Source organism: Psammomys obesus, unplaced genomic scaffold, assembly GCF_907164565.1.
Source record: "Psammomys obesus unplaced genomic scaffold, mPsaObe1.curated_primary_1811, whole genome shotgun sequence".
NCBI classification, from domain to species: Eukaryota; Metazoa; Chordata; class Mammalia; order Rodentia; family Muridae; genus Psammomys; species Psammomys obesus.
Genome location: NW_026591598.1, coordinates 8,775,299 through 8,792,075, shown reverse-complemented (window position 1 = coordinate 8,792,075; position 16,777 = coordinate 8,775,299). Strand labels below are relative to the sequence as shown.

The 16,777-nt window shown below is 56.7% G+C and overlaps 1 protein-coding gene across 5 annotated transcripts in view; it reads right to left on the bottom strand.

Moving 5' to 3' along the window:
* The window catches only part of Col16a1 (collagen type XVI alpha 1 chain), a 49,745-nt gene that overhangs the window by 4,402 nt on the left and 28,566 nt on the right, over positions 1-16,777 (bottom strand). For 4 of the 5 annotated variants that reach the window (XM_055611352.1, XM_055611354.1, XM_055611353.1 and 1 more), the window contains 21 exons: positions 14,918-15,034; positions 14,685-14,726; positions 14,511-14,588; positions 13,725-13,769; positions 12,841-12,885; positions 11,091-11,144; positions 10,527-10,580; positions 9,948-10,001; positions 9,053-9,097; positions 8,878-8,931; positions 8,651-8,686; positions 8,341-8,403; positions 6,113-6,184; positions 5,899-5,952; positions 5,485-5,529; positions 5,280-5,324; positions 4,929-4,982; positions 4,487-4,540; positions 2,145-2,195; positions 1,732-1,821; positions 313-348 (listed from right to left, as the gene is read on the bottom strand). In XM_055611352.1, coding sequence (XP_055467327.1) covers positions 313-348; positions 1,732-1,821; positions 2,145-2,195; positions 4,487-4,540; positions 4,929-4,982; positions 5,280-5,324; positions 5,485-5,529; positions 5,899-5,952; positions 6,113-6,184; positions 8,341-8,403; positions 8,651-8,686; positions 8,878-8,931; positions 9,053-9,097; positions 9,948-10,001; positions 10,527-10,580; positions 11,091-11,144; positions 12,841-12,885; positions 13,725-13,769; positions 14,511-14,588; positions 14,685-14,726; positions 14,918-15,034 — 1,188 coding nt within the window. The remainder of the gene's footprint in view (positions 1-312; positions 349-1,731; positions 1,822-2,144; positions 2,196-4,486; positions 4,541-4,928; positions 4,983-5,279; positions 5,325-5,484; positions 5,530-5,898; positions 5,953-6,112; positions 6,185-8,340; positions 8,404-8,650; positions 8,687-8,877; positions 8,932-9,052; positions 9,098-9,947; positions 10,002-10,526; positions 10,581-11,090; positions 11,145-12,840; positions 12,886-13,724; positions 13,770-14,510; positions 14,589-14,684; positions 14,727-14,917; positions 15,035-16,777) is intronic. The other variant, XM_055611356.1, reaches the window with a different exon arrangement.

Below are 16,777 nucleotides of genomic sequence, written 5' to 3'. Positions count from 1 at the left end.
TTTTGTTTGGTTTTTCAAGACACAATTTCTCTGTGTAGCCTTAGCTGACCTGGACTCACAATGTAGACCAGGCTGGTCTCGAACTCACAGTGATCCGCCTGCTTCTGCCTCCCTGAGTGCTGGGATTATAAGGGCGTGCCCCACCATGCCCGGCCAATTGAGTTTCTAGATGGAAACTGTATGGGTATAGTTTCTGTAGGAGATAGCCCATGGGGGTGGTGTTTATTTTAGAGGGACTGAGGAATAGAACAGGATGAGGATCGAGTAGGAATGCCAAGAATCAAGAATCAAGGAGAAGGAGCACAGCGATACCTCTTTGCCAGCAGCACCATCTGAACCAGGTTCACCCTGAGAGCATTGGAAACATAGTGAGTGGTCACCCAACACAGCCTCACCGGCCTCACACCCTACCAGGCTCGACTCTCTTTCCCACCATCCCATGGAGGAGCCCTGATCCTGCCACCCCCAACCCCAACCCCACCGCCTGCCTGAGCTAGAGCAAGGTGCCTTTTCTTGAGAACTGTATGCATTCCCTGGCTCTGAGAATACATTCAGTGCTCGCTGAAGGACCCACGTGAACTGTGAGCCTCTTGTCCTCAGCGAGAATGGCTAGGACAAGGTAACCTCCTTCTTTCCCCATGACACCACAGCAGAAGCTGGCCAGCCCTGGGCCCCGGCCCAGGCCCTTCTGGTGGGCTGCTGCCGAAGGAAAATCTGTGATAGCAGGACAACGGGTAGACACATCCAGGGCCCTGCCAGCTCCTGAGTCTGTGGGTAGGGAGGGAGCTTGGAAGGGAGGATGTCCTTAGGGACAGTGGGCAGCGTTCCCTGACCCCCTGGGAAATGGCCCAGTGACCATGCCTACATGACTGGAACCATCCATCTCATCGGGGACTACCAGCCCTAGTTTGCTACTGTGCCCTGGAAGAAAGTCTGGCTGGTTGGAAATCCCCTGTCATGGGGACCTGAGCCCCCTTCCCTTGGCTTCCCAGAAACTTTACATCCCCGAGACAAGCAATCAGCTCCACTTCATGCCATTTGCCTGTCTAGAGCTCTGGAGAGTAGACAGGGAAGCTTTACAGGTTGCCTACGGGGTTGCAGAATTTGCAGTGGAGCAGGCTGGGGATCAGGTCGCAGCTCTTCCATATACTAGCTGTGTGACTCAGAGCAATCAGCTCAGCCACACCGAACCCTCATTTCCTCAACTGAAAGCCCAGAGACAATTGCACCTTCAAATAGTGTTGCAGAACACATTAAGACAAAACACACACCCAGCCTAAGCTAAGGCTCACTCTGGCACAGTCGGTGACCAATATAGCACCGCTCTGAATGCTAAACGGGCTGAGATCAAGTCTGGCTTCTGAGGAGCTCAGAAAGTTACACTAATAGCACTGCATTTCTGGTTCCTGCTGTTTTTTCAAAGACTTTAGTTACTGAGAAGCTCTACTAGTCTGGGGCCAGGGGCAGGGGCAACACATGGATTAAGGCTTCTCTTTCTGACACCTCGTTAAGGGATCTGCCTGAGGTTGATCGTGTGTCCTCAGAGGCTGTGACCTTGTGTGCAGGCTGGCTCAGAGCTGGCTTGTAGGGCTTGTTCTTTCTGATATAATACAATCCACAGAAGTGGGCCTCCGGCCGCTCCCCTGCCATGCTAACACCCTCGCCTTCTCTACAGACCCCAGGTGTGCTGTGCAGAGCCAAATGAACCTTTCCCCCGGGCTGGAGTCTTACCGGGGGGCCAGGGTGTCCGGGTGTGCCAGGCTGGCCTGGGACGCCAGCCAAGCCCCTTTCTCCAGGGGATCCTCGATCTCCTTTCAGGCCCTAAACAACAGGATGAAGATCAGCACAGAGGAGGAGGAGCCAGACCCACAAAGCCAGAGGCAGGCCCCTCACCGTGTTCCAGGGGCCAGGCCCCACAGGGGCAGATGGCCTGTGCCTGTGGTGTAGGCCCTAGGATGGCCTTGAGCTACCTCTTAAGCCCTTTGCCTCATCCCAGAAGGGAAATACTTAGGAGAGATGAGAGGCTGATGGCCGAAAAGGAGGGGGACAAAAACAAGTCATTCTCCATCCCTTTGGCGTTGCCCAGGGGGAGGGAAGGAGCAATAAATATTCCTTGAGGAAGTAAGTAGGAAAATGTCACTCACCACAGTGGAGATCCCAGGTGGACCTGGCTGTCCTGGAGACCCTTGTGGCCCCTAAGGAGAGGAGAGTCAAGCCAAGAAAAGGTCTTTAAGAAGAAACCCAGGCTGGAGGTGGTATAGGCGCCAGGAGTATTTCTACACTGCACTGGCCTTGTTCTCTTCCTGAAATCCGTCCTTCCTTTCTGACCCTACACTTGAACTTCTACCAGGAGCTCTGGGTTCAGAGCAGAGGTGGGGAGGGACTGAACACACAGGACCGTGTGCCCAGTGCTCGCTGAGTGGTGCTTCCCAGGCTTGTGAGAGGCAGAGGCCAGAGGCAGGCGAGAACGAACCACTAGCCTGGCTATCTGCCGAGACCCATGCTTCCTAAAGGCAGCCCAGCGTCCTACTGCCCTAGGGGCGGGGGCAGGGAGGTCTGCACAGCAGGAGTCATATGTACCAGAGACCAGAGACCATAGACCATGTCCCCCACTTCCCACAGCCACAGAAAGGACTCTCGCCACCTCTAAAGTCCTTTGCCATATCACAGAGCGGTGAGATCTTTGCGGCGGACGTCCACATGGGAAAAGCTCTGTGGCTCCTGACCCCGGAGAGCAACGACACAGTAACCCCCACTGATATCCCTTCCTGGGGCTGTATGTGAAATGCCCACCGTCCAGAGGTCACCTCCCTCCTCCTTCTCTGAAACCAAGAGCACTCAGCTATTTCGCAGAGCATACCCCTGCCCAGAACGTTCTGGTCCGTGGTTCCTATTCATGTAAGACTCCTGGGGTGGGAATGTTCATCAGTGGGACCAGTACATAGCAGCGGGTCTGGGCTGGACAGGGCAGTGACAGGAGGAGCCCAGGAGGTCCTCACCCACAGTCCCCCACGAGTCTCTACTGAGGCCATCATTCGGTGTGTGACTCTTTCATACTTACTGTGAAGGGGATGTGGGGAGGAGAGATCTGGGGTTCCCAGAACAGGGCCTCTGAACTCCTTGAGATACATAAAACTGGGGACCAGAGAGTTCCCCCCTATTGTGTCATGAACTACTTTTAATGTCCCCCAAATGCCTCCTGAAAGTAATACAGCCGTGCTATTATAGTACACAAGTAGATTCGCTTTCTCTGGAGCCCTATCAGCTTGGTGCCGTCACACCGATCAAGGCACCAACTGGTAGTCGTTTGTGTCACCGATGAGAAAAGTGGGTGGGGAAATGCGATAATTGCTTAATAAACTCTCTCTCCAATTCACCCTTATTCACCCTGAATTCACCCAATTCAGCTTATGAAAACAACTGAAAGCTGTTTTCAGTTGCAGTGAAAACAGCAACTGCCCACCCAGTTGCCCAGCCCAACTTCCTGGATCCTCTCTTCCTATCACTCAGCCCTCTCTCACTTCAGACCAAGGGAGCAAGCAGTCCACCACTAAGTACGTCCCAGATCCCCCGAGCCCTCTGTTCCCTCTCCCTTCCCACCATCCACCCACCTACCTGCCCTGACAGATCTTCCCAGGCATGCCTGCTCCAGGCTCCTAACTGCCCTGAGCCATCTTTTTCGAAGTTCAGTTTTTCTGGTCCTTCAAGCACCTCTCAAGCTACCCCTCATGCCCAGTCTTTTTGAGGTCCCTCAGACACGCCAAGCTCCTGCCTGCTTTCGGTTCAATGCACTGGTGTCCCTTTGGCCGTGGGACTCTTCTCCTAGGCTATTCAGCAGCTGGCTCCTCCCTTCATTCAGGCTCAGTCATTTCTCCGGCAAGGGCTGCCCTGAGGCAGTGGTTCTCTCAACCTGCCTGATACTGCCGCCCTTTATTGCAAGTTCCTCATGCTTCGTTGACCCCCGCCATAAAATTATTTTCGTTGCTACTTCATAACTGTAATTTTGTTACTGTCGTGAATTGTAATGTAAATATCTGATAGACAGGATGGCTGATATTTGACTCCCACAAAGGGGTCATGACCCACAGGTTGAGAACCTCTGCCCTTAAAGCTCGCTCCCAGTTCTTTCCTGTAACACCACCTCATCCCTTGGACCTTTTATTGGCTTGTCTGCCGTGCCTGCCGGGAGGTCCTGTGAGATAAGGGCCCTCGACTATCTGGCTCCGTGCTGTGGCCCTGATTTGGAGCAGATGGTCAATAGTTACTTATTGACTAACTGAATGACTTGTGCCTGGCTGGTAAGCAAAACTTGAATGTGCCCAGAGAACTCAAGAAGTGGTGAAAAGCAAAAAACCACTCGATTAGAGGAGTGGAAAGCCCCCCCACATCGCTGTATGGGTAGGGAAGCTCCTGTGGCCACCGACCAGCTCATCCCATCCCCCCAGTGGCACCCACAGAAGCAGGAACAAAAGCAGTTTAAACTCACAATATGCCCTGGGGGTCCTGGTCGTCCCTGGGGTCCCATGGCGCCGGGCTCACCCTGCAGGAGCAGAGAAAGAAAAAGGTATCCCAGAAACTGACCGACCTGCACGTGTGTGCCACTGTGAGGGAGAGGGCTGAGCAGAGCTGTGGGTAGTGGCGCGGAGCCATGGGACAGAGGGCTGGACAGAGCTCTGAATTTTAGACTCTAGTCTTCCAGACCTGCCTTTTGGGTGGTTGTGTGCCTCTCTAGGAAGAGAGGGGACCAGTTATAACTGTCAAGATGGAGAAGGGTCAAGACGGGCAGTGTGGGGTGAGATTTCACATCAGAAGGCCAAAGGAGAGAGGGCAGCCGCTTTGTCCCCAAGAGAAAGGAAGAGGCAATGTTCCTGAACTTAGTGGAGTCCGAGGCTGTGTCACAGCATCAAGCGAAGAACCCCAGTCCTTACCTCTGCACCTGGCCGGCCACTGCTGCCAGGGGGACCTGGTTTCCCACAGTCACCCTAAAAGGAGGAGGGAACAGAGGCACTAGGTAGATACCCATGTTGACCCCAGATCAAGGGCGCTCTGCCACCTTGCCCTGGCTTTGGCCACAGGGCCTCTGGCATACTTCAGGTGGTAGGTAGCAGAGTCTTGACCCCGCCTGCCAGGCCCTAAGTGGCCTCAGGAAGCTAGGATACTGGGGTAACATCTCAGCCAGGGGTCGCGAGGCACCTTAAACCCAGGCTGGGCTGCCATGTCTCCCTGGCATTGGGACTGAAGAGAATAGGGAAGCCTGTTTGACAGGAAGTCTCCCTTACCTTAGGCCCAGGGAGGCCGGGATGCCCTGTTTTCCCCTTGAAACCCTGGAAGGAAAAGCAGGGAGTTGATCTTCCTCTTACCTCCACCTTCCTGCTCAGGCTAAATCAATGGAGTCTATTGCAGTCATAAGGTGAGGTCATGGAAGCCATAAGGATTACTGGAGGAGGCCCAGAATTCCCAGCTCCTTCCTGCAGCTCAACTTACCGGGGGTCCCATGAGTCCGGGAGGGCCAGCAGGACCTGGGTCTCCCTAGGGAGAGAGATGAGAACATTGAGTCAGTTTGGTTCAGCCTTGTCCCAATTCATCCCCTACCTTCTCTCCCTCTCAGAGTCTCCCATGTACATCATGTAAGGCAGAAGAAAAAAAAAAAATCTCAGACTGGTTTGGCCGCTGGGGACTGTGAATGGGTCCCCCTGTGGGCCTTGGTCTTCTTTCTTCTGGTTAAGGATAGGAATTGAACCTGGCTAAGTCTATTTAGGAGGAGTGAGAGACTGGGGGAGTCTTGATGCTGGAAGAGAAGAAGATCCCCGCAAGGGGAGACTTGGATGCCTGACGAAAGGGCAACTCAGCTCGTTCATCAGGAGGGAGCTCCTGCCTCCCACCCCAGCCCCAGCTTACCCTCAGGCCGGGCTTGCCGTCCTTCCCATCCAGTCCGTCCAGCCCGGCGGGCCCCTGCACACAGGAGGGGGGCAGTTCTGAATGTTACGCTGCGGCTTAGCAAGAGGGAAGTCTGACCCAGCCTCATGGCTCTCTCCACCTCTTACCCAGCTCACACCACACATGCGTACTCTAAATCCCCCATCCCCGGCAGGCCCAGGGGGCACACACTCACCTGAATCCCAGGGGGACCCGGCGGCCCAGGGGAACCAGGCAAGCCTGACGGACCTCGAATCCCTTCACTACCCTGAAACCAGAACGCCCAATGAAGTCAGAGCCAAGGGTGCTGGGGACCCCTGCGAGTCAGGACATTTGGTTTCTGGCCCCAATGCTGTCCTGGCCTAACTGATGTATTCCACGTGCTGTCTTTCTGAGAACTGATGCCGTTATCCTCCGAGGTCGCTTTTTCCTCACTGCTTTATGGGGAGCGAGAGCTTGCTTAGACCACACCCTTCTCAGCTCCATCCGTCCTTCAAGGATGGAGCTGTGGAGCTCAAGGATAGGGGGTTGGAGGCCCATGGTGACCAGAGCTCGGGGGAAAATGTCCCAGGAGTGTCACCAGAGGGTGAACTCCGAAGGACGCCCGTGGTGGCAGGAGGAGGCTAGAGAAAGACTTGGCAATGGTCACGCGCCCGCCTGACCTGGGGGTCAGGGCCCTTGTGGTAGATGGATTGGGAGAGGAGGCTGGGGAGATGGCCCGTGACTGGGAGGGGCCCTGAAGAACACTCTGCACTTTGCTAAGAAACAGACCGGTGGCTTCAAAGTCGCTTCTAAGCGCCCCGGGAGTTGCTGGGGAGAGCCTTGAAGCTCCAAGCATGAAGTAGGCTTCTGGCCCAGAGGAGAGGACTCCAGAACCTTCTTCCAGGTCTTATCCAGAGCCTCTTTACATATATCTGGTTTTGTTTGTTTTGATTTGAGGGCTTTTTTGTTTTGAGGGCTTGTTTATTTGTTTGTTTGTAACAGGGTTTCTCTGTGTAGCCTTGGCTGTCCTGGACTCACTTTGTAGCCCAAGCTGGCCTTAAACTCACAGAGATCCTCCTGCCTCTGCCTCCCCGAGTGCTGGGATCACAGGCGTGTGCCACCGTGCCTGGCCACATGTCTGTTTTATAAGAGGTTTTACATGAACTTTTTGTCTAATCAAAGGCTCGGGGACTGTAAAATGACCTGCAAACACAGCCATAGTCCCTCGGCAGCCACTGAAAGCCCAAAGCAGGGCAGTGATGAGAACTTCCAGTCCTTGTGGATTGGAAGCTAATGTGTTTAAGGAAAGGTTGCTGCTTTCCTTGGGCAGGGGAGAGGCACCGCCCTGGATCAGTGCAGCAGGAGCTGCAGGAAAGGGAGAGGACACAGCTACAAGGCAGAGCCGGGGTATTGCAATACCACTGTCTGCCAGGAGGGGTCAGCACAGTTCTAGCCAATGCGAGCCCCACTGAGAGTTGCAATGGCGCGCCTCCACCCAGCAGTTTGGGATTCTCTGCAATGATCAACCTAAGCAGGTCTTGCCTGCCACTTCCATCCTTCATAGGGAAGGCATGAGAGGGAGCGGACAGCCACCATGGATCCACCTATGTCTGATGGGTACTAGCTTCAGCAGGGGAAGGGGGTGGTGGCTGTGTGTGGCTGTGTGGCTGTGTGTGGGGCAGCAGAGGGACTTGTCTCTCCCTGTTGGACACTCAGCTCTGATGCTGAGACTCTTTGAGCCCTGGGTGGCTCTCTACCTTTTTGGGTCTCCCAACTATTTTTTTTTCTCACTACAGATCATCACAGCTCCCCATGGACCGCTCCTCCATCCAAAAGCTTGGAAATCAAGCTTCAGCGGGTCTCTGACGCCTCCCACCCAGAGCACAAGAGAGCCCCAGCATCTTCTGAGACAGGGACATCACCTCCAAACCACGGCAGAGCTGTGTCCAGCTTATGAAGGCAGACTCCCAGTCAGCCACTGTGGAGCTCCGAGGCTGCTAGCCCTGACTTAAAAGTTACAGGTGACCCCTGTGTCTTCTGGGCCCTTGGACACAGCCGTGGAGAGAGGCACACTCCTCCTCCAGCTGTGCCCTCATTCAAGGGATCCTGGTTTCCTCCTTTCCCTTGGCCCCTTGCCCGCTCTGCTTCCTCTTGGGAAAGGAGGCCGGCCGAAGCTGGCCTGTCACTGTCCAGTTACCCATGTCCATCACTCCCGTGCCTTTCTTTTGCCACCCTTCCTGGCAAATGGGAGCCCAAGCTACTCAGAGGCTTCCAGAGGGTACCGGGAGGGTTAGGAGAGCCAGGTCGTCCATGGAGACACTAGTTCGACAGCCCAGCCTTAAAGCAATGGACTTGTCTATGGATTTCCCGAAGGCCTGGACAGACTCACAAGAGCTGCATGGCTCAGATCTGGGGCTTTGGCAGATGTGGGGTTCTACTCACCTTTTCTGCTTGGGGGCCAGGTGGGCCAGGGGCTCCAGCTTTGCCTGGGAATCCTGGGGGACCCTGGATCAACAAAGAAAAGGGCATGAATAAAAGTAGGGCTCCTTCTCCCTTCCTTCCGTTTGTGTTCCATCTATCTGTCTGACCCTCTGTGGCTATCCATGGGGCCCTGCTCTTCAGGTCTGGCTCCTAGAATCTATCATGGCCACCTAGACTGTCTCTCCTACCTCAACTTCATTCCATCAGGCCTGGCCAGGCCTGCTCCTCCCAGTGGGACCACATTACAGGGGTCTTCTGGGTCTTTACTCACCGGTGGTCCTGGAAAGCCTGGCTGGCCTTGAAATCCCTAGGAGAAAAAGTGAGGAGCTCACCCCTGCCTGGCCACTCAGGTGGAAAGAGGAACAGGTGGGCTAGCCTCGGGTTCACAGGCTCTGTTCTCCCACCTACCCAACCAGATGGCCAGTAGGTGAGGATCTGGGTAGGAGGGGGGAGGGCGGGTAGCGACCAGCCCCTTCAGCCCCCCCAGGCATCGCTCACCTGGTCACCCTTCTCCCCGGAGCTCCCCTGGGGGCCTCTCTCTCCTCGGGGACCCTGTCACCACAGAAAAGAATGCAGTTGAAACCAGTCTCCCTGTTCTCAGGGCACAGGGAGAGGCCAGGAGGCACCCCTCTACATCCCCGTGCCCTATTCGCTTGCTGGCTCACTCACTCACCGCTGGACCTTGGGGACCTGGGAGGCCTTCAGATCCTGGTGGGCCCTGGGGACTCAAAGGAGGAGAATCAGTCACTCAGAAACATGAGGAATGAGGCCTGGGGAGGGAGTGTCCTCTCCACCTGGAACAAGTCTGCTGACAGATCCTGCTAGCCCCCTGGTCAATCTGCCCAGTCTGGCCAGCAAATAACAGCTGCTCTCTGTGTCTTAGGCACAGAAAGAGCAGCTATGTCACCCTCTCTCTCAAAAGCCTTCCATGGCTCCCCTCTGTCTAATGAGTGAGGCGACTCCACTCATGCTGGATTTGCAGGCATCCTGTAATCTGTCACCAGCCACCCTTTCCTGCTCCCCGCCCCCCCACCCCCACCCCGCTCTCTCTGCTGTGTTTTGCTTAGTGAAGACTGCTGTTCATTCCCTCTATCTGGAATGCCCACCACCAATCCTCCCTTCAGTGTCTCCCGAACCCTTAGGGAACCGATGCGTATAGCTCTCTGCTAGGCCTGTCCCTGCCAGGCCCCACTGTGACCTCTGTCTCTGTATGGACACGGTATAGCTCCCCATGAAGGTGGCCTCAATAGGGGAGAAAAAAAAAAAGGCTGCTGGCCCCGATTTGGCAGGAGAGGGGAATTCTGCCAGCTGAGTGGGTCCTTCCCCTCCTCAGTTGCCTTCTCTGCAAGAAGCCTGCTGGGATCTCCTCACTGCCTCTGCCTCCTCCGCCTCCGCAGCCACCAGTGCGTGTGCAGAGACACAGCTGGAGTGACTCTGTGGGGCAGGGGCAGCAGGGGTCAGAGGCTCCTCCTCGCAGGGAAATCTCCAGCACTGTTGGCGAAGGTGGTGGAGCGCGGGGCGCCCCGTCTGGAGCCCTTCCTCCCCCCCAGATTCGTACTGTCACTTACCGACTCCCCCTTCTCTCCCGCAGGGCCTGTGTAGCCTCGCTCTCCCTTGATGCCCTGACAAGCGACAACAGAATTAGCTCTGCGGCCTGCCTGTGGTGCTAAGGCAAGACGTGGGGCTGCGGCTGGCGCCCAGACTGGCACTTGAAGGCCGAGGGCACCAAAGTAGGAAACAGGAGGGCAAAGGCAGTAGTAGCCAGCGGGGCCTCCCACCCGCCACTGTGGCCCACACTGGAAAGTGGGACACCCGCCCTTGAGGGCACCCGGGCCATCGCTGGCACCTCTCATGTGCCTCCCTCACTCTCCCAAAACCCCTCGGGAAGCAAATCTCAGTTCCTTCTGAGCCTGGGACTCCGAGTGGGTTCTGAGAGCGTCCCCTTCCTGCCCTCCATCGCAGTGGTGGGGGCGAGCCACGTTACCCAGGGAGTCAAGGTGGAGAAGGGGTCTAGTCTACGTGGATGGCGTGGCGGAGACTGAATGCTGGAAAAGGAGGAACCCAGTGGAGGGACACCCTGCCTGGGCCTGTTCTCACCAGCGGCCTGTACCTCCGAGCACCCCTACAGTCAGAGTCCTCTTACTTACAGGCAGTCCCGGGGGGCCCATGGCACCTGGGTAGCCAGGCTGTCCTGGAGGACCCTGCAAAGGAAGGCAGACACGATGACGGATCAGTCCTCAACATTTCTGCTACCTCTTCCGTGTAGCAGAGTGACCTGAGCCTGAGCGCCTGGCCCTACGATTCAGCAAGTGGCCACCCATGAGGGTACAGCTACTACCCTGGACCATTTCCCAGGCCCAGGGTCTCCTGGCTAGATGCAAGCCAGCCCTAGGCTCACCAGAGCCCTGGGAGCAGAGCGGGGAAAGGAGGCCCAGAGTGAGGTGGGGAGGACCAGGCATACAGAAAGGGTACGCAAGCGCCGAGGGCTGAGGGAAAGAGAGGGACCCCTGGCAATGGTGTATGGCGGCCGGAGCTCTATGTGCTCTCGGGGTGTAAGGGGACATGGACACTCAGCTCCATCGACCCGAGCGGAGTGACGCTCTTTCTTCTGAAGCTGTCAGCCCTTCTAGGTCAGGGCTGAGTGGCTGAGGATTTCAAAAGAAGGCATCCCTCCATCTTCCCCTCAGCCAGCTCCTCAGTTGTCTTCTTACCGGCTCTCCCTTGTCTCCGGTCGGGCCCGTGAGGCCTCGCTGTCCTTGAAGACCCTTCGAGAGAGAAATCATGAGAAACCGCAGAGGAGGCTAACCCCTACCTAGCCGGAACTCTTCCCTGCCCAGTGCCTGCCTCCTCCTGCTCTGGTTAGAGGTCACAAGCGGCCCCCCCCCAGTATCCATGGCAAAGTGACTGTAGTGGGCATGCTCTCAGTGGGTGGGTGGGTGGGGAGCCGAATGAGGAAACCCAAATGTAGGGGTGCCTTTCAGGGACACAGCTTCCAGACAGGCAGCACCAGAGACACACCCCTCCAACTGAGCAACTGACAGGGCCCCTCCAGGTGAGACTGTCACGGATGTGCCCTGCTGTCTGGGATGCGCGCTGCTGCTGAGGGACGCCTGTCAGGACAGGTGCCCCCACAAACGATGTTCACGCAGTGTCACCCAGCTCCCAGCACTTACCTGTCCCAGTTTCCCACCCAAGCCCCGAATCACCATCTTTAGGGGCACAAGGCACAGGCACAAGAGGGCTGTCTCCGGAGCAACCCCATGAGCAACCCCGGAGCAACACGGGGAGGGGCATCAGTTTCAACCAAAGCCCCTCGTTTCTCACTGGATCCCCACAACTCCAACTCACCATTGCACACATCTTTTTTTTTTTTTTCTGACCCCTTCTCCCTCTAGAAATGGCACCCGAACCTCTCCATGACACAAGACAGATGGCTAGACAGACAGATGGCCCCTTCACCCAAGCAAGCAGGGACAGACATGGTGACCCAGCCAGGGATGAAGACGTGGGGACAGATGGAAATGCGACAAGGAGGGGCGCTGGTCCTTGGCCTCCACCACCAGCCCCCGGGAACATGGATCCGACAAACAAGGGGTCTAGCTTCCATGACTCGGGAGAGAGCAACAATGGGGACGAGGGTGGGCGAGCGTGCTACAGTTTAAACACGCCTGTGACAAGGACAACGACAAGGCAGAGCAATTAACGACACCTGGCGGAAGGACCATCCCAAGGCCCTGGGCACAGAGGGGCAGGGCCCTAGCACCAGAAACCCAACTAGCTGGGTGTCATGTGCCCAGCCCCGGAGCAGACTGGGCCTGGAGCCAAACAAGAGGGAAGAAGAGGAGGCCATGGGGAAGGGTGCACGCAGGGCTGCCTGTAAGTCCCCAGGGTGCCTCTGGACAGTCCTACCAGGCAGCAGGGCAGCCAACCTGTGCCAGCCTGCAGTGTGAAACCCTAAAGCTTTGGCATCTCTGCCGGGCACAGAGCCAGGCGCCTGGCAGGGCTCCAAGAACTACTTTCAGCAAATCTTCAGTCCACACGGCGGTGGTGGGAAGCAGGAGGCAGGAGTGGGAGACGGGAGAGATAAAGGGGCTCCTTCAGAGAGGCACCAACTGAACTTCCAGTAAGAAGGTAAAAGAAGCCTGGGGGACTGGTGTGTGGGCTCAGAGGGAAGAGGAAAAGGAAAATAGAGGGAGGTGAAAGTGAGAGGATGAGGGAAAGAATGCCGGAGGAGAGACCGAGGGAGCACGGGGAAAAAAAAGTCAGAGACTGGGATGGTCTCCAAGCCGCTGGGACTCAAGGGGACCTGTGTCGTTAGCTACCATGCCTGCAGGGGACAACGAACGGAACACCAGAACACGGAGGCGGAGGCGAGGTGGCATGACAGGAGGGGCGTGATGGGCAGAAGCCACAGAGACCTGGCTGGCAGGGAGGGGAGACGGAGTGGTGCTAGGTTCTTACAGGCAGTCCGGGGGAGCCAACAGCACCAGGAAAACCTGGGGGGCCCTGGTGGGAGAAACAGGCAGGTCACATCTCACAAGAACAGTCACCCTGGGGTAGCCTGGAGGCATAGTCTGCAGTTGGGAATGGGGCTTGGGGTGGTCCTGGAGTTTTTCAAGGTCGCGGAAAAGGAGCCTTGGCAGAGGAGGCTACTGCCCCACGAGTTGGGACCCTTCACAGGCAGAGATAAGATCCCGGAAGCCTCCCCATCCGGAAAACCCTCCCCACGCCCCCCCCCGACTCTGACTTTGGCACAAAGCCTGTTCATCTCCCCCACCACCTGACCACCAATGTCCTTCAGGTTGAGTGTTACCAAGGCCTCCACTGGCCATTTTTTTTTTTCCTCCAAAGAACACATAGCCCAGCATTTCCCATTTTTCTAGCCACATCTTTCCTGCTTCACCAACATCCCTGAGGATTCTGGGTAGAGACCCCTGGTGCGGTCTCTGTAGGCTTCCCTGGAGGTGGCCCCACAAAGCCACGGAAGGCACCATCCCGGGCCCTTGTAGGAAGTGCTGCTAAGGTGAGTAAGAGATCTGGCTGAGCAGCCGTACACTGAGCTGGCTGTGGGACTAACTGGGTCCCCTGGCGCACAGGGAAGAGGAGAGGACCCAAATACGTGCCCCGAGGGCCTTCCCTAAGGGGGGCCACAGTCAGGAGGGCTGAGCAGAGTGTTTCAGGGTATTCCAAGTGGGGGAGAGCCACAGTCCCAAGAGATGCTCTCATGAGCAAAAGGTGAGTCAAAAAGGGAGGGCAGTGGGCGTTCCTGCCAGGCTGCAGAATGGTGAGCGGGCTGGGACTTTCTGAGCTCTGCTCAAAGAGACCAGGATGCCAGAGATACTTACAATAGGGCCTGGAGGACCTGGAATGCCCCTCATGCCAGGCGGACCCTGCAGAAGAAACCAAAGGGAGTAGATGAAGAAGCCGTGGCCCCGCAATAATCCGTGTTACAGGGCCTTCCCCCAGCTCCCTGAAGCTGCAGACAGGAGGGGGCTGCTGGTGTCAAGGCAGAACCACTTAGCTGATGCTAAAATGGCCTTTCATTCACTTCATTCAGTCATCCAACAAACATTTATTGAGCAGCTATTATGTGCCGGGCACAAGCCCAGGGGCTGGAAACATAGCCATAAACAAAAGATTAAAATCTCTGCTTCGTGGCACTTAGGTCCTAGAGGCGAGGTGAACACTAACAAATAGAACCCGGCTGGCACGTAGTTGGTGCTCAGTCGATACCTGTGGAATGTTCCTGAAGGAAGCAGATACACAGGATGTTGGACGGTGATGAAACAAGGAAACCGAAAGAGGAGCTTGGGAGGGGGTTACATGGGGGAGAAGCCTGGGGAGCAGCGGGGGGGGGTGTCTTCCATTTTAGAAAGGGAAAGCCCCACTGAAAAGCTAACACGTGACCTGATTGCTGGGGAGAGGAAGCAGGCCTGGAGAAGGGAGGGGTGCCAGGAGAGGAAGCAGCCAGGAACCAGAGTGCCTAGGAAGAGGGTGACTGAGGCGGAGAGGTGAGGGACTCTCACTCCACACCAGGGGAGAGAGACCCTGAGGAGCAGGGGGTGCCGGGCACACGTGGCCCCTGGGTCTTTGAGACCCTACCTGAATAAGGGCCTGCTCCTTGGTCTTACCTCTTGTCCTCTTGGGCCTGGCAGCCCTGGAGGGCCAGGCAGGCCAAGGCTCTCAGGACAGTCGTCACTGTTGTCTCCCTGGGGTGGGAGATGAGACATAGTGGGAGTGAGTGTGGAGGGAGGAAAGGGGTCAGGGCAGGAGGGGTGGATGAAGGGAAGCAAGGGTTTCCTCACCCTGGCCTCCTCAGCTCGTGGGCGCTCCCTTCCTGTGAAGCACTGGGGTAGACAAGAGAGGCTGTGTTACGTAAGGCTGGGCAGGAGGCCTCTGGCATGTATATAGCAGCACACCAGGCTTGCCAGCTACCCCGGCCTGGTCTCCACCAGATGGAGATGGCAGGACCAGCACCAGGGAGCCCTCCTACACCAGGGGACCCTCCTGTACCAGCCCGCCTCTGTCCAGTTCCTACCCTGGCACAGTCATCAAAGCCTGGCACGCCAGGGGTGCCCTGGTCTCCCTTTTCTCCCTTCTCCGGGAGGAAGGTTGAATGGGCTGTCTGGCCCTGGGCACAGTCTCCACAGATGCTCTGTTAGGGGAATTAGGAAGGACAGAGGGAGCCGGGTCAGAGATGGGCAGGGAAAGCCTCCTAGGGGATGCCCTCACAGAATCCAGGGCCCGGGCACCCTGCCCAGTAGTCCTTCACCCTCACCTCTCCCTCCCCAACCACATCCCTGTGGCAGCTTTGCTCTGTCCTCAGGGGACCCCATCCCAGCAATTGGCTCTGCATTTCCTCCAGGAAGAGGCTCAGGTAGGGCCAAGCCAGAGCGCTTTCCAGACAGGCATGTGGGAGGAGGCGGAGGGGCCCGCAGAGGGACCATCTGTCCTGGCTGTTACTGCAACCTGCACCCATGGCGAGGACAAGCCCCAAGGATCCAGGATAAAGAGGCTGACTCCCAGCATCAGGAGCTCTGCCTGGGGATGCCAGGAGACAGCCTCGGGAGGAGCAGGCCCTCTCTGGACACTCCTGGGGCAGGCCTGCCTGCAGCTCACCAACTGTCAGAGGCTCCACAAGTCCCTGGGTCTGAACTGTCCTTCCAGGAAAGGCTTCCCCTGGATCAGGCTTTGCCCTTCTTTGGTCACAGACTCCTGAGAGACTGATGGAAGCTATTGGTTCTCTCCATCAGAACTAGTGAAACTAGCCTCTTGTTCTAGGGCCTTCGGGAGCCTGGAGCCTCCCTGTCACCAGGCATGACAGATGGGACCCCCTCTCGGAGCCCCATGCTCACCTTCGCCATTCACAGCAACACCTAAGGATAATGACCAATTCCTCAGTACCCACAAGGCCACAGATTATAATTAATGGGCCTCGGTACATTCAGTCCCCAGGGCACAGCGAGGCTGCTCATGTTATGAGCATGGCGGAGATAAGAAAACTGATATTCAAAAGAGTTGGTGTGATCTGTCCAGGTAAGCCCAGATTGGTCCCTGTCTGTGTGGAGTCAGCATTTTTCTGGGCTGTGGGCATGGTGACCCCTGGCTGCCATCTGACCTCTGTTACAGGCATGAGACCTCTTGTGGAGCACTTGATTACAGAGCCAGTATGTGAGGTGTTAGAAGTGCATCCCCTCCGTCCCCTCTGGGGTTGGAGTCACACCATCACTGCCTGGAGGGTAGGGCCTGGGGGACTCAGGCCCTAGAGACTGGGAGAGGAGAGCTGGGGTCTCCCTGCCACAGTTAACTTGACTACCTCCACCAGCCGCTTCTGGAAAACATCTGTGGTTCAAGGAACGCCAGGGCAGGCAGCCCTCATACTGTGCCCTGACTGAAGCTCATTGGGGAGGCGTAATGCCCACCACACTGACTGGCCTGTGCTGAAGAGAGGAGCTGGAGAAGGAGGGATAGGAAATGCCCCTGGGGATGCTGAGCTCTTAGAGAGATGTCCAGGAACTTGAACTTAAAGTCAGCCTGCCGGAATGGCCCAACTGGGCTGCCATTTATGGAGGTGACTGAACAGGGGGTGGGGAAGCTTGGTTTCCAGGGGACCCTGAGAGCTTGGCCAGCCAGACCAGGCCACAGTCCTTTGGCAGGACTGCAGGGCGACTCTCCACAATTGCTTTTTCAAGTCCCTACCCTGCTGGAGTCTTTTCAAACTGACACCCACCCAGCCCCTGACAGCTGCACTGTCACCCTCTGCATTCTGCTTTGGAAGCTTTTGGGCCCTGAGTTGGGTGCTGCTTTGCCAGCTGATAGGGGTTGACTTCAGGCTGGGTTCTGTCACCGGGCGCACACCTGGTGGGGCCCTTCCGCAGTATTCCTTTAAGCACTCATT